Source organism: Nomascus leucogenys, chromosome 20 (genome assembly GCF_006542625.1).
Source record: "Nomascus leucogenys isolate Asia chromosome 20, Asia_NLE_v1, whole genome shotgun sequence".
NCBI classification, from domain to species: domain Eukaryota; kingdom Metazoa; phylum Chordata; class Mammalia; order Primates; family Hylobatidae; genus Nomascus; species Nomascus leucogenys.
In genome coordinates, this window is record NC_044400.1 from 76,480,752 (window position 1) to 76,497,563 (window position 16,812).

The following is a 16,812-nucleotide window of genomic DNA, read 5'->3' on the forward strand; positions in this document are numbered from 1 at the left end:
TACAAATCCTGATTTTAGCTTTGTGGCCTTAGACCTCAAACTAGTGCCTCAGCTTTCTAATTGTAAAATGGGGTATTAATATGTACTTCATAGGATTGTCTTAAGAACAAATGGCACACATGTTAAGCATTTAACAGCCTCGGTGACAGCACTACCCAATGTTTGCTAGTAATATTAATTATGTACAAAGTTATCAGACTGATATAGTGCCATTCAATTAAGTATTGTGTCAAATATTATCTTCTTTTCATTTTTTAAATCAATACACACTGTTGACAGAAAGAGTCAAACTCTGTAAAATATTTGAAGAGGTTTATTCTGAGCCAAATATGAGTGACCATGGCCCATGACACAGCCCTCAGGAGGTGCTGAGAACATACATGTGCCCAAGGTGGTCGGGGTACAGCTTGGTTTTAAACATTTTAGGGAGAAATGAGACATCAATCAAATACATTTAAGAAATACATTGGTTTGGTTCAGAAAGGCAGGACAACTCAAAGCAGGGTTGGTGGGGGAGCTTTCAGGCTATAGGTAAATTTAAACATTTTCTGGTTAACAATTAGTTGAGTTTATCTGAAGACTTGGGATCAATGGAAAAGAACGTTTAGATTAAGATAAAGGATTGTGGAGACCACGTTTTTTTCTTTTATTATACTTTAAGTTTTAGAGTACATGTGCACAATGTGCAGGTTAGTTACGTATGTATACATGTGCCATGTTGGTGTGCTGCACCCATTAACTTACCATTTAACATTAGGTATATCTCCTAATGCTATCCCTCCCACCTCCACCCACTCCACGACAGGCCCCGGTGTGTGATGTTCCCCTTCCTGTGTCCATGTGTTCTCATTGTTCAACTCCCACCTATGAGTAAGAACATGTGGTGTTTGGTTTTTTGTCCTTGTGATAGTTTGCTGAGAATGATGGTTTCCAGCTTCATCCATGTCCCTACAAAGGACATGAACTCATCATTTTTTATGGCTGCATAGTATTCCATGGTGTATATGTGCCACATTCCCTTAATCTAGTCTATCATTGTTGGACATTTGGCTTGGGTCCAAGTCTTTGCTATTGTGAATAGTGCCATAATAAACATATGTGTGCATGTGTCTTTAAAGCAGCATGATTTATAATCCTTTGGGCATATACCCAGTAATGGGATGGCTGGGTCAAATGGTATTTCTAGTTCTAGATCCCTGAGGAATCGCCACACTGACTTCCTCAATGGTTGAACTAGTTTACAGTCCCACCAACAGTGTAAAAGTGTTCCTATTTCTCCACATCCTCTCCAGCACCTGTTGTTTCCTGACTTTTTAATGATGGCCATTCTAACTGGTGTGAGATGGTATCTCATTGTGGTTTTGATTTGCCTTTCTCTGATGGCCAGTGATGATGAGCATTTTTTCATGTGTCTTTTGGCTGCATAAATGTCTTCTTTTGAGAAGTGTCTGTTCATATTCTTTGCCCACTTTTTGATGGAGTTGTTTTTTTCTTGTAAATTTCTTTAAGTTCATTGTAGATTCTGGATATTAGCCCTTTGTCAGATGAGTAGATTGCAAAAATTTTCTCCCATTCTGTAGGTTGCCTGTTCACTCTGATGGTAGTTTCTTTGCTGTGCAGAAGCTGTTTAGTTTAATTAGATCCCATTTGTCAATTTTGGCTTTTGTTGCCATTGCTTTTGGTGTTTTAGACATGAAGTCCTTGCCCATGCCTATGTCCTGAATGATATTGCCTAGGTTTTCTTCTAGGGTTTTTATGGTTTTAGGTCTACCATGTAAGTCTTTAATCCATCTTGAATTAATTTTTGTATAAGGTGTAAGGAAGAGATCCAGTTTCAGCTTTCTACATATGGCTAGCCAGTTTTCCCAGCACCATTTATTAAATAGGGAATCCTTTCCCCATTGCTTGTTTTTGTCAGGTTTGTCAAAGATCAGATGGTTGTAGATATGTGGCATTATTTCTGAGGGCTCTGTTCTGTTCCATTGGTCTGTATGTCTGTTTTCGTACCAGTACCATGCTGTTTTGGTTACTGTAGCCTTGTAGTATAGTTTGAAGTCAGGTAGCGTGATGCCTCCAGCTTTGTTCTTTTGGCTTAAGATTGACTTGGCAATGCAGGCTCTTTTTTGGTTCCATATGAACTTTAAAGTAGTCTTTTCCAATTCTGTGAAGAAAGTCATTGGTAGCTTGATGGGGATGGCATTGAATCTATAAATTACCTTGAGCAGTATGGCCATTTTCACAATATTGATTCTTCCTATCCATGAGCACGGAATGTTCCTCCATTTGTTTGTGTCCTCTTTTAATTCACTGAGCAGTGGTTTGTAGTTCTCCTTGAAGAGTTCCTTCACGTCCCTTGTAAGTTGGATTCCTAGATATTTTATTCTCTTTGAAGCAATTGTGAATGGGAGTTCACTCATGATTTGGCTCTCTGTTTGTCTGTTATTGGTGTATAAGAATGCTTGTGAGTTTTGCACATTGATTTTGTATCCTGAGACTTTCCTGAAGTTGCCTATCAGCTTAAGGAGATTTTGGGCTGAGATGATGGGGTTTTCTAGATATACAATCATGTCATCTGCAAACAGGGACAATTTGACTTCCTCTTTTCCTAATTGAATGCCCTTTATTTCCTTCTCCTGCCTGACTGCCCTGGCCAGAACTTCCAACACTATGTTGAATAGGAGTAGTGAGAGAGGGCATCCCTGTCTTGTGCCAGTTTTCAAAGGGAATGCTTCCAGTTTTTGCCCATTCAGTATGATATTGGCTGTGGGTTTGTCATAGATAGCTCTTATTATTTTGAGATATGTCCCATCAATACCTAATTCATTGAGAGTTTTTAGCATGAAGCATTGTTGAATTTTGTCAAAGGCCTTTTCTGCATCTATTGAGATAATCATATGGTTTTTGTCATTGGTTCTGTTTATATGCTGGATTACATTTATTGATTTGCATATGTTGAACCAGCCTTGCATCCCAGGGATGAAGCCCACTTGATCATGGTGGATAAGCTTTTTGATGTGCTGCTGGATTCGGTTTGCCAGTATTGTATTGAGGATTTTTGCATCGATGTTCATCAAGGATATTGGTCTAAAAGTTCTCTTTTTTTGTTATGTCTCTGCCAGGCTTTGGTATCAGGATGATGCTGGCCTGATAAAATGAGTTAGGGAGGATCCTCTCTTTTTCTATTGATTGTAATAGTTTCAGAAGGAATGGTACCAGCTCCTCCTTGTACCTCTGGTAGAATTTGGCTGTGAATCCATCTGGTCCTGGACTCTTTTTGGTGGGTAAGCTATTAATTATTGCCTCAATTTCAGAGCCTGTTATTGGTCTATTCAGAGATTCAATGTCTTCCTGGTTTAGTCTTGGGAGGGTGTATGTGTCAAGGAATTTATCCATTTCTTCTAGATTTTCAGTTTATTTGCGTAGAGGTGTTGGTAGTATTCTCTGATGGTAGATTGTATTTCTGTGGGATCGGTGGTGATATCCCCTTTATCATTTTTTATTGCGTCTATCTGATTCTTCTCTTTTATTAGTCTTGCTAGTGCCCTATCAATTTTGTTGATCTTTTCAAAAAAACAGCTCCTGGATGCATTGATTTTTTGAAGGGTTTTTTGTGTCTCTATTTCCTTCAGTTCTGCTCTGATTTTAGTTATTTCTTGCCTTCTGCTAGCTTTTGAATGTGTTTGCTCTTGCTTCTCTAGTTCTTTTAATTACGATGTTAGGGTGTCATTTTTAGATCTTTCCTGCTTTCTCTTGTGGGCATTTAGTGCTACAAATTTCCCTCTACACACTGCTTTGAACGTGTCCCAGAGATTCTGGTATGTTGTGTCTTTGTTCTCGTTAGTTTCAAAGAACATCTTTATTTCTGCCTTCATTTCGTTATGCACCCAGTAGTCATTCAGTAGCAGGTTGTTCAGTTTCCATGTAGTTGAGCAGTTTTGAGTGAGTTTCTTAATCCTGAGTTCTAGTTTGATTGCACTGTGGTCTGAGAGACAGTTTGTTATAATTTCTGTTCTTTTACATTTGCTGAGGAGAGCTTTACTTCCAACTATGTGGTCGATTTTGGAATAGGTGTGGTGTGGTGCTGAAAAAAATGTATATTCTGTTGATTTGGGGTGGACAGTTCTGTAGATGTCTATTAGGTCCGCTTGGTGCAGAGCTGAGTTCAATTCCTGGGTATCCTTGTTAACTTTCTGTCTCGTTGATCTGTCTAATGTTGACAGTGGGGTGTTAAAGTTTCCCATTATTATTGTGTGGGAGTCTAAGTCTCTTTGTAGGTCACTCAGGACTTGCTTTATGAATCTGGGTGCTCCTGTATTGGGTGCATATATATTTAGGATAGTTAGCTCTTCTTGCTGAATTGATCCCTTTACCATTATATAATGGCCTTGTCTCTTTTGATCTTTGTTGGTTTAAAGTCTGTTTTATCAGAGACTAGGATTGCAACCCCTGCCTTTTTTTGTTTTCCATTTGCTTGGTAGATCTTCCTCCATCCTTTTATTTTGAGCCTATGTGTGTCTCTGCATGTGAGATGGGTTTCCTGAATACAGCACACTGATGGGTCTTGACTCTTTATCCAATTTGCCATTCTGCATCTTTTAATTGGAGCATTTAGTCCATTTACATTTAAAGTTAATATTGTTATGTGTGAATTTGATCCTGTCATTATGATGTTAGCTGGTTATTTTGCTCGTAGGTTGATGCAGTTTCTTCCTAGCCTTGGTGGTCTTTACAATTTGGCATGATTTTGCAGTGGCTGGTACCAGTTGTTCCTTTCCATGTTTAGTGCTTCCTTCGGGAGCTCTTTTAGGGCAGGCCTGGTGGTGACAAAATCTCTCAGCATTTGCTTGTCTGTAAAGTATTTTATTTCTCCTTCACTTATGAAGCTTAGTTTGGCTGGATATGAAGCTTAGTTTGGCTGGATATGAAATTCTGGGTTGAAAATTCTTTAAGAATGTTGAATATTGGCCCCCACTCTCTTCTGGCTTGTAGAGTTTCTGCCAAGAGATGCTGTTAGTCTGATGGGCTTCCCTTTGTGGGTAACCTGACCTTTCTCTCCAACTGCTCTTAACATTTTTTCCTTCATTTCAACTTCTGTGAATCTGACAATTATGTGTCTTGGAGTTGCTGTTCTGGAGGAGTATCTTCGTGGCATTCTCTGTATTTCCTGAATCTGAATGTTGGCCTGCCTTGCTAGATTGGGGAAGTTCTCCTGGATGATATCCTGCGGAGTGTTTTCCAACTTGGTTCCATTCTCCCCATCACTTTCAGGTACACCAATCAGACGTAGATTTGGTCTTTTCACATAGTCCCTTATCTCTTGGAGGCTTTGTTCGTTTCTTTTTATTCTTTTTTCTTTAGCCTTCCCTTCTCGCTTCATTTCATTCATTTCATCTTCCATCACTGATACCCTTTCTTCCAGTTGATCGCATCAGCTCCTAAGGCTTCTGCATTCTTCACGTAGTTCTTGAGCCTTGGCTTTCAGCTCCATCAGCTCCTTTAAACACTTCTCTGTATTGGTTATTCTAGTTATACATTCGTCTAATTCTTTTTCAAAGTTTTTAACTTCTTTGCCTTTGGCTTGAATTTCCTCCTGTGGCTCGGAGTAGTTTGATCGTCTGAAGCCTTATTCTCTCAACTTGTCAAAGTCATTCTCCGTCCAGCTTTGTTCCGTTGCTGGTGAGGAACTGAGTTCCTTTGGAGGAGGAGAGGCGCTCTGCTTTTTAGAGTTTCCAGTTTTTCTGCTCTGTTTTTCCCCATCTTTGTGGTTTTATCTACTTTTGGTCTTTGATGATGGTGATGTACAGATGGGTTTTTGGTGTGGATGTCCTTTCTGTTTGTCACTTTTCCTTCTAACAGACAGGACCCTCAGCTGCAGGACTGTTGGAGTTTGCTAGAGGTCCACTCCAGACCCTGTTTGCCTGGGTGTCAGCAGTGGTGGCTGCAGAACAGCAGATTTTTTGTGAACCATGAATGCTGCTGCCTGATCGTTCCTCTGGAAGTTTTGTCTCAGAGGAGTACCCGGCCGTGTGAGGTGTCAGTCTGCCCCTACTGGGGGGCGCCTCCCAGTTAGGCTGCTCGGGGGTCAGGGACCCACTTGAGGAGGCAGTCTGCCTATTCTCAGATCTCCAGCTGTGTGCTGGGAGAACCACTACTCTCTTCAGAGCTGTCAGACAGGGACATTTAAGTCTGCAGAGGTTACTGCTGTCTTTTTGTTTGTCTGTGCCCTGCCCCCAGAGGTGGAGCCTACAGAGGCAGGCAGGCCTCCTTGAGCTGTGGTGGGCTCCACCCAGTTCCAGCTTCCAGGCTGCTTTGTTTACCTAATCAAGCCTGAGCAATGGTGGGCGCCCCTCCCCCTGCCTGGCTGTGGCCTTATAGTTTAATCTCAGACTGCTGTGCTAGCTAGCAATCAGCAAGACTCGGTGGGCGTAGGACCCTCCAAGCCAGATGCGGGATATAATCTCCTGGTGTGCCGTTTGTTAAGCCCACTGGAAAAGCGCAGTATTAGGGTGGGAGTGACCCGATTTTCCAGGTGCCGTCTTTCACCCCTTTCTTTGACTAGGAAAGGGAACTCCCTGACCCCTTGCACTTCCCGAGTGAGGCAATGCCTCGCCCTGCTTCAGCTCGCGCACAGTGCGCTGCACCCACTGTTCTGCGCCCACTGTCTAGTGAGATGAACCTGGTACCTCAGATGGAAATGCAGAAATCACCCGTCTCCTGCATCGCTCACACTGGGAGCTGTAGACCGGAGCTGTTCCTATTTGGCCATCTTGGCTCCACCGACTTATAATCCCTAGTTTTACATAAGAAAGCTGAGGCTAAGAAGATAAAGTGACTTGACTAACATAACTCAAGTAGAAAGTGTTGAGAGCCAGGATGTGAGTTGAGTTCTTCCCTGCTCTAAAAATTCTCACTGCCTCTTTAAATGTCTCCATTCCGTTCTTGCTGCCACCATCCACATGCAGTGACAGCTGTGGTACAGTGAATGAACTTTAACTTGAAGGTCAGAAACAGAGGGATATTGACATCTTCCAACATGTGAAAGGTGACCAAGTGGCCAACTGCTAGGAAATGCAATCTTTGGAATCATCCCTCTCAAGATAGTTTGTAATAGGATATTTTGTAAGTCTGTGTTTAACTGTTTGTGAAGGGCGACAGGCTAGTCAGAGACAACACCGGTGGCAGCCAAGAGATCTCTATTGGAGAGGTAGCGGTCAGGTCGCACGGGGGAGAGAGAGAGCTGCTGGGGCTGAGTATTTATGTCCTTTAGGGTGATGTGGTGATTGGTGATTGGTCAGAGGGCGGGACCTCGGGGCTAGCAGGAGGTGTTTCCTTTGATTGGGTGCTTATTTGGCGGGCTGTGCTTGGTGGGTTTAGGGGGCGCCAAGTGGAGGGGGAAGAACCTGGAACCGATGCCTAAGATGGCGTCTTTGATTTATCCAATATTCCTCCCTTTTTATTGGTTTAAAATGGAAAGTGGGCATTGTCGTCTTTCTGGCTGCTTCCTGCTGAGAAGGGGCGTTGTGAGGGGGAAAGTGGAAGGGAGTTTGGCTTGGGAGGGTTGGGGTATAGTAGGAGTATGATTCCGAGCAGTAGGGATAAAATTTCTTGGGGTGTGCCTTGTAGGTAGAGGTCGTTGAGTGTGGTGAGCCACCTTAGAGGTAAGGTTGGATCATCGATGAGCCAGCTGTCGGTGTGGAGATTGGTTAGGAACTGATGGAACTGGTTAGTGTCCATCTTTAATAGCCTGGGGGTGGGCTATGGAGCTGTAGGAAAATAAAATGACAGTTTAATTTAGGGTGTGGGTTGTAGGAGGCTTTAAGCAGACATACCCTTGTAGAGGCAACTTGTGAAGGCGAGCTGTTGATGGACGGGGTGTCAGCACTCTGTGAGGTTTTCTCTAGAGCCAATTGTGTCTTCACACGTTGCTAGAAGTTGGTAGTTTCTAAGGAGAAGCTGGTTAAACGTTTGGTTAAATATTGAACCTAGTAAGGCAAGGGAGTAGAGCACAGAATGCTAGGGCCCCCAGTAATGGGCCTAGGTAGGAAAGAAGCCAAGCCATGAGAGGGGGTTTAAGAGTGTCCCAGAGGGAGGAACATGCATGGTGGTGGGACTTTAGGCTTCTGGAATGGGCGGAAGGGATGGCACTTTGGAAATGCAGAGTTTGAGAGGGCTGTGAGGTATGGGTGTGCAAGTGTATTTTGTGGAATGTGAGGAGGTGGCTAGACTTCTTGTTTGATCCGGGTTCATGGCTGATTTTAACCTGGAAATGTGAAGCCAAGGAGTTAGATGCCCTGGTGATTCTTGGAGCTTAGTGGCAGTAGGGGTGCAAAGCACAATTTGGAGGGGCCCTTTCCACTTTGGGGTTAGTGGGGCTACTTGTGTGTGGCTTGGTAGAGAGTAGAAAACCCATTCTCCTGGCTTGAGGGGAAATGGAGGTTGTGGGTTGGTGGCATCGGGAAGGAGGCAGTCTTGCCTTTTCCATAGCTCACCACGGTTGAAGGACAGGAGGGGGTAGCTGATGCCTGCTGGGACTATTTTTGAAGTGGGCTCAATGCCAGGTGGAAGTGCCAGGAGACCATACATGATTTCAAAAGGGGACATAAGGGAAGGCTTTTTTGGCAGAACTCGGAGTCGAAACAAAGCTGTAGGCAATAGCTTAACCCAGTCTAGATGTAATTCTAAGGAGAGTTTAGTAAGGGTCTCTCTGAGTGTGCGATTGGTTTGTTCAACTTTCCCTGAGGACTGGGGGTGATATGGGATATGGAAGTGCCGGGGGATATTAAGTGTAGTTGTTATGTCTTGTGAAATGTGGGAAGTGAATTTAGGGCCATTGTCAGTTTGGAGAGAGGTTGGGATTCCGAATCTTGGGATAATTTCTGATAAAAGGATAGAGGCAACTGTGCTGGCTCTTTTGTTTGTGGTCGGGAATGCTTCAGCCCACCCAGAAAAGGTATCTACGAGGACTAAGAGATAGCTAAGTTTTTTTATGGGGGGCATATGAGTGAAATCTAGTTGCCAATCACTTCCCGGAATATGTCCTCTGGATTGGTGAGTTGGGAAAGGTCCCGGCCTTAGTGGGGTTTGTGGGTTTGTGCGTTGACAAATGGAGCAGGTAGATGTGAGCTGTTGGAGGAACTGTAGATCTGAAGAATCGAGGGTGAAGAAGGAGCTTAGAAATGTTTTTAATGATTGGGGGCTTCTATGGAAGATAGAGTGGAGGTATGAAAAGAGGGTGTGCTTTGGGAGGTTAGGTGGCTGTGAGTGTTGTGGAGGGTCTTGTGTGTACTGTGAAGGGTTTGGAAGTCTGTTTGTTGTTATCATGATTGTGCGGGGCAGAAACGACAGCACTGCCTGTTTTGCCTCTTGGTCAGCTTTATTATTGCCTTGTGTTATTGGGGACGAGTCAGCTTGGTGGGACTTGCAGTGGACTATTCCTATTTTGGTAGGAAGTAGAGAGGCTTGGAGAAGGCATGTGATGAAGGTAGCGTTGGTGATAGATGTTCCTTTTGTTGTGAGTAGTCCTCTCTCTTTCCAAATGGCAGAGTGGGAGAGTAAGATGTGGAAAACATATTTGGAGTCTGTGTATAGTGTGAGTGAGGAGTCTGCTGCCAGTTGGAATGCTTGAGTGGCTGCTATGAGTTCAGCTTGTTGGTTGGTAGTTTGGGAGGGCAGGGGCTTCGCTTCAATGGTCTGGGTTAGGGAGACTATAGTGTACCCTGCTAGGTGCTGTCCGTTTAATGAGAAGGAGCTACCATCGGTAAACCATGTGTGATCTGGGCTATCTAAAGGTCCTTCAGAGATGTGGCTTGGACACGGTAGGAGGGACTCTAAAGTCTCGATACACTTATGTAAAGGGGGGGTTTGTGAAAGAGGTAAGAGGGTGGCGGGATTGAGGGGCACGCAGGATTGGAATGAAACAGTAGGATCATGTAGGAAAGAGACAAGTAGTGACAGGACGCGGCAGGCGGGGAGTGTTTGCAGGCTCTTGTATGTTAGAAGGTCCTTTAGTTGGTTGGGGGAGGTGATGGTAACGTTGGCCCCAAATGTGAGTTTTTTAGATTCTACGACCAGCAAGTAGGCAGCCGCCAAGGCCCAGAGGCAAGGGGCCCACCCTCGCACGGTGGGGTCCAGTTGTTTGGACAAATATGCTACTGCAGCCAATGTGGGTCCTTGCATTTGTCCCAAGACTCCTAGGGCTAGGCCATGGTGCTTGTGGACATATAAAACAAAAGGTTTTTCTAAATTTGGAAGGTGTAGAGCTGGAGCTCTTAACAGTGCTTGTTGAAGTGAGTGGAAAGGTCGTTGGGCTGCAGAATCTATGGGCTCGGATGGGGCTCCTTGAGACAGGTCGTAGAGGGGTTTTGCTAGGAGGGAGTAGTTAGGGATCCATGTTCTAAAGTAGCCTGCTAGTCCTAAGAATGAGAGGATTTCTTGTTTTGTTTTGGGGATGGGGAGGTTTTTGATGAAGCTTTTGCAATCTAATGTGATGGCCTTTGAGTCTTGAGAGAGAAGGACTCCTAGATAGGTGACTTGTGTTAATGAGAGTTGGACCTTTTGAGGGGATACTCGGTAGCCTTTGTCTACGAGGAAATTGAGAAGGGAAGTAGTGTCGGCCTGGGAGATGGCTAGAGAAGGACTGCACAAAAGGAGATCATCTACATATTGCAGGAGGACGGATTGGGGAAGTCTCAGTGTTTTTAGGTCTGAAGCTAGGGTTTGGCCAAAAATGTGAGGGCTATCTCTGAACCCTTGGGGAAGAACGGTCCATGTCAGTTGTTGTGACTGTTTGGTGTCTGGGTCAGTCCAGGTGAAAGCAAAGAGATCTTGTGATTGGGGGGAGAAAGGAATGGTGAAGAAAGCATCCTTGAGATCAACCACTGAGAAGTGTGTGGCGCTTGGAGGAATTGAGGACAAGAGAGTATAGGGGTTGGGGACTAGGGAGTGAATGGGTTTAACGGCTTCATTAATGAGCCTGAGGTCCTGAACGAGGCGGAATGTGCCATTGGATTTTTTTACTGCAAGAATGGGGGTGTTGAATGGCGAGTGGGTCTAAGGAACCCCTTCATGAGGAGATTGGAGATAACTGGTTGTAATCCCCTCAGACTAGAGGTGGGGAGAGGATATTGGGGTTGGCTGGGAAAGTAATGTGGATTTTTGAGGGAGATTTGTATGGGGGTGCATAGTGCTAACAAAGGGGTGGTAGCATCCCAAACTACAGGATTGACACCTGTTGGGAGCGAAGGTGGAGGAGGAGCAGGAGCCTGGTATATGGAATCAGCAACTAGGGCAATGAGTGAGGTGGATTTTGGGAGGGTGGCTGGATTAAAGGTGATAGAGGTTTTGAATTTAGAGAGGATAGCCCTTCCTAGTAGGGGAAGGGGGCACTGGGGCATGACTAGGAACTGGTGAGAAAATATGTGGCCGGAGAAGGTGCAGGAGAGAGGAGGGGTGGCTCTCGCACGTATGGTTTGGCCTCCAACCCTGACTATAGGAGATCCAAAAAGGGAAGTGACACCCTACAATTCCCTCACAACCGAGAAGGTAGCTCTGGTGTCAAGGAGAAATGTGATAAGCCGTCCATCTACTGTTAACGAGACCCTGGGCTCCTGAGCAGTGATGATTTGTGTCAGGAGAGGAGTCCCAAGGCCCCGTCAATCTTCGATGGCCAGACCTAGGAGGTCGGGTGTAGAGCTGGAGGCTGACCTGGCTCCCCTTCGGGGGCCGGGGCAGTCTACGGCCCAGTGGCCAGACAGGTGGCATTTGGGGCATGGCTTTTTGGGGGGACTGGGACTTGGGCACTGCCAGGCCCAATGTCCCTCCTTTCCACATTTAAAGCAGGGACCAGAGGGCTCATGTGTGGGCCGATGACCAGACAACGCCTTGTGGCTGTGTGATTTTATTATGGGCTGAGAAGGGGCCTGGAGGGCCTGTGCTAATAATTGGTATTTTTGTTTTCTTGCCTTCTCGTCCCGGTTATGATAAACCGTGAACGCCGTTGCTAGTATCTCGGATTGGGGAGTGAAGGGGCCTCTGTCTAGCTTTTTTAATTTGTTTCCGACATCAGGGAAGCTTTGGGCAAAGAAGTGGGACATGAGGAGGAGTTGTCTACCGTTGGGGGTTTCGGGATCTATAGTGGTATATTGTTGAAGTGCCTTTGTAAGGCTGTCAAGGAAAGCGGAGGGGTTTTCATGTTTGTCCTATATTATTTCATGAAGTTTTTCAAAATTGACTGCCTTCTGAGCTGCTCTACACGGTCCAGCTATTAGGCAAGTGGCGAAATGGTCTCGGGCTGCTGTGCCGTTTTGTGTGTTATAGTCCCAGTTGGGCTCCTGTTCTGGCACCGCCTGCGCCCCCAGTGGCAGGGCTGGGGCTGTTTGGTGGACCTCATCTGCATGAGCGCGAGCATGTTCCCAAACTCGCCTATGCTCTTCAGGAAGAAGGGTGTTAGAAAGGACCGTGTAGATGTCATGGAAGGTGAGGCTATAAGCTTGGCAAAGGTACTGAAATTCTTTGATGTATGAAGAAGAGTTAGAGGTGTAAGAACCTAAACGTTTTTCGATTTGAGATAGGTCAGCTATAGAGAAAGGGACGTGGATGCGAACAATGCCCTCTGCCCCGGCCACCTCTCTGAGGAGGGCGAGAACAGGGTGGGAAGATTTTGAGCGAGTAATGGGAGGGCTAAACGACGAGGAGAGAGCAGGCGGTGAGGAGGGTGAGGAGGCGGAAGTGGGGGGAGGGGAAGCTGTTGGGTGTTGGACGGCAGCTGGAAGGGTGGCGGCCGGAAGGCGGGGCGGAGGGTGGTGGTATGGCGGGGGCTCGTCAGCTGGGTCGAAGTCGGGGGCAGAGGGAGGGGTTGGCAGTTTAAGAGCAGCAAGGAGCTGTTGGGGTTCGCAAGGGAGGCAGAGGTTAGGTCTGTCCCGTAGGAGGAAGAAGCCGTGAATATATGGGATCTCTACCCATTTTCCTGTTCACACGCAATAGTTGTAGAGATCCCGAAGAAGATTAGGATTGAGAGAGCCATAAGGAGGCCATTTGTTTTGGTTGTCTAGGGGATAGGTGGGCCAATCTTGAGTACAAAATTTAATTAGGTGTTTTGGTTTGATGTCTGAGGCGAGGCCAAGGGCCGACAAATTATTTAAGAGACATTGTAGCGGGGAGTCGGCCGGCAGGGATGCAGAGCCTCCCATAATGAGAGGAAGGAATAGACGGCGACGAGCTAGGCAGGGCGCCCCCTGCTGGCTGCTTGCTCCGGAGCGAGTCAGAGCCTCCAGATCGATCGTCACCGAAACGGAAGGACTCAGGAGCCTCTGAGAGGCAGGAGGCCGTGGGTCCCCTGGTACCAGGATTTTAATGAGCGAAGGAGAAGGGCCCAGGCTGGAGACGCGAGGAGGAGAGGGAGAAAACTCCGTTCCCTGCAGGCTGAGGTGGAAGTGAATGACAGGGGCCTACCACTGCCATAAGGGCGTCGGGCAAAACGTGTCCATCATGGGAGTGGCTAGGGTCTGGCGATTTGCCCGAGAGGTAGGCCCGGGAGGGGAAAACTTACCGAGATGAGGCCGGTGGTGGGCGAAGAGCTCTGCGAACAGGAAAATGGGTGGAAGCTGGCCGGAGGTCTAGACTGAGCCTGGGAAGGGGATCGGGGTCCCACCTAAAGGTGGGGAATCCCGATCCGAGTCACGGCACCAAAATGAAGAGGGACAGGCTAGTCAGAGATGACACCGGTGGCAGCCAAGAGATCTTTATTGGAGAGGTAGCAGTCAGGTTGCGCGGGGGAGAGAGAGAGAGAGAGAGAGCTGCTGGGGCTGAGTATTTATGTCCTTTAGGGTGATGTGGTGATTGGTGATTGGTCAGAGGGCGGGACCTCAGGGCTAGCAGGAGGTGTTTCCTTTGATTGGGTGCTTATATGGCGGGCTGTAGTTGGTGGGTTTAGGGGGCACCAAGTGGAGGGGGAAGAACCCAGAACCGATGCCTAAGATGGCGTCTTTGATTTATCCAACAGTTTGGATATTTGTTTGTGGGATTATTTGATTAGTGCCTGTCTCCCCTTTTGACAGTGAGCTCCTTGAGGACAAAGAATATGACTGTTTGGCTTGCCAGAGGATCCCCTGCTCCTAGGCATGGTGGCTGGTACACTAGTGGGCATTTAATACACGTATACTGAATGAATGACACCTGGGACTCACCACCTTTACTGACTGTGAGCTTGGGCAATATAAATATATGGTACATACAAAAATATAAATATGTGATCTCAAGTAAACATCACAAGGAACCACAAGATGGGAATTATTATCTCCATTCTATAGACAGAGAAATCACTATGCATTAAGTAACTCACCCAAGTGCGCCTGAGCTGTGCTTTGATCCAAGGCCCATCTGGCTCCAGTGCACAGTACCCTGGATGCCTTAATGATCAATCTGCCCAGGCAGGGGAAGGTTTGAGCTGAAGGCTCCACAGTTGCCCTGCCTGCCCAGTGTGTCTCCTGGACATGCCTGCCCAGCCCCATGCCGCACCACTAACTCAGATCTGTGCTTGTTTGCAGGCTCAGGAGGCAGCAGGGACAGGGCAGCCAGCTCTTGGACACCGACAGCCGAGCTGGAGGCCAGGCCCAAAGCAAGCTCCAGGACGGGTGCAACAACAACCTCCTCACCCACACCTGCACCCATGGCTGCAGCAGCTAAGCCCACACTTGTTGCTGCTCAACAGGACTGCACTCATCTCTGCCCTGCCCACCCAGAGCCCCTCTTTGTGCCCTGATGGTCCCTGTCTCACCCCTGAAAACATCAGATGCAGAAAAAGCCCTGGACTTGGAGCTGGGAAGCCTGGGTTCTGGTCCCATCTCCATGACTGACTCAGGTGTGACCTCAGACAAGTCACGCCCTCTCTGTGCCTCAGTTTTCTGCATCTGCTAAAGGGGTTAAACACTTCTGCCCCACTTCAAATGACAAGATTATGGGGAGAACCCAATTAGGTAGGAAACATGAAAAACCTTTGATAGTTATAAAATCATTTTTACATGCAAAATATAACCTTAATATTTGAAGTGACCCCCATTCCCCAAAGCAATCAGACCGTCATGACTTTGCAATTTGGCACATCCTAGCTTGTTAGAGGGCACTTTCGAAAAACACAGCCCTGACAGCAAAATAAAGGTCTGATATGTTGGCCCCTTCTATGGAAACAACGCTGCCAAATCCTGGAGCAAAACCTGAAGTGTCTTCATGTGCATTCTCTGGCAGGCCACAGTCCTTCTGAGCTTGTAAGGGTGCAGCATGCAGACCAGCCTTGTCCCCAAGGTCTCAGCACTGCAGTCTCACTCCTCCCCTCATTTAAGAAGACTATCCTTACCTTTTAATTTCAGCAGTCCTCACCCCCACCGTATCCCCAGTGCTGGGATGGCACACAGGTGTCTATTCAGATGAGAGTCGGGTCGCTGAGCGTTGGTTACTCCTACGGAGTGTAATCAGCACCCCATCCAACTGGCCCGAAAGCCCAGACCTGCAGCAGAACTCTCCAATTCTATCAATCAGCTTTCAGGGTTTTCTCTCCTGGGAAGGGTGTAAAATCAGCTTGTCAGCATCTTCCTACAGAGAGTACCCAATCGGTATTGGTGGGGCAGCTCCCTATTTATACATTAGGAAGCATGGGTGCTTAGAAAGTTTATTTCAGGAGGAAAATGGGTTCACACAAAAAGCAAACTACGTTCTGATCTGCTCAGGGAGAAGCTTGCCTTTGAACTGGAAGATGCTGGGATGAGCAGGGAAAGCTTAGACTTGACTTTGGAGTCAGGTTTGTGTTCAGAATCCAACCCTGCTGGCTACTAACCGGGAGACCTTAGGCAAAGCATGCAATCGCTCTGAATGGCAGTTTCCTCATTTTTAAACAGGGATAATAAAACTAACATTGCAGGGGAGTTATAGGGTTAAATAAGATCCTGTGTGTAACCCCAAGCATTGGATGACTCATGGACTTTTTTGTCAGCATAATCATCATCATTATTTAGATACTTTCTTCCTTCACTCACCCGGCAGGTCAGTTTTCTGTGCAAACAAGCCTCCTGTTTAGGATTCTTCCAAATGTTCTTCCTGGAGTCTTTGATATTTGTTACATCCTGCTGAAGTTCGATTGTGTTTGTATTTTTTCATCTGACTTCCATTTTTCACTTTTTATATGATTACTCAATCCTTGGGGCTGTCCGTGTCATCTCTTAGATTTCTTAAAAGACATTTTAATGTATGGTTAGGTTTCATATTTTTGTTTTTTTAAAAAGAAATAGTCATTGTTTTCCTCCTTCGAACTGAGGCTATTTCTGGATTGTGTGCTCCTCGTCAGTTGACTTGTTTTGCACACTTTTCTTTACTTCATGTTCCCATGAACAACCGTCCTGCTACCCACCTTCCCCAGGAAATAAGGGGCCTGCTCCTCTCCTCACTGTGACCCTGGAGGCTCTTAAATTTTTTTTATTGGGCTGAGTTCACGAATTAGGGGCAGGAGCTGGAAGTCACCCTAGGAACACCAGATTTCCTGGTTCTGTTCAAGTTGGCATTTCTTGTTTGGAATAAACTATTTCTTGGACATTCCTTCTCACCACTTTGTTCTTAATTCAGGGTTGGGTGGGATGGGCCACGTTCCTCTTAGCGTGAAGAGACTCAAGTTTAATTAGAAACACAAAAATGGGCATGGTTGGTGGTGTGGACGCCAAGCCAATAATGGAATCACTTTGACTGGTGGTATGGACACCAAGCCATGGATGAAATCAAACTTAGCTTGGCAATTCAAGGCTCTATCTAACTTGATCACAAGCTAAATGA

The 16,812-nt window shown here is 46.3% G+C and overlaps 1 protein-coding gene across 3 annotated transcripts in view; it reads left to right on the forward strand.

The window, feature by feature from the left end:
• STK32B (serine/threonine kinase 32B) overlaps positions 1 to 16,581 on the forward strand; it is a 431,273-nt gene extending 414,692 nt beyond the window's left edge. For all 3 annotated transcript variants that reach the window (XM_030801295.1, XM_030801296.1, XM_030801297.1), the window contains one exon: positions 14,544 to 16,581. In XM_030801295.1, the coding sequence (XP_030657155.1) occupies positions 14,544 to 14,682 (139 nt within the window). In that variant the 3' untranslated portion in view covers positions 14,683 to 16,581. The remainder of the gene's footprint in view (positions 1 to 14,543) is intronic.
• Positions 16,582 to 16,812: the final 231 nt, after the last annotated feature.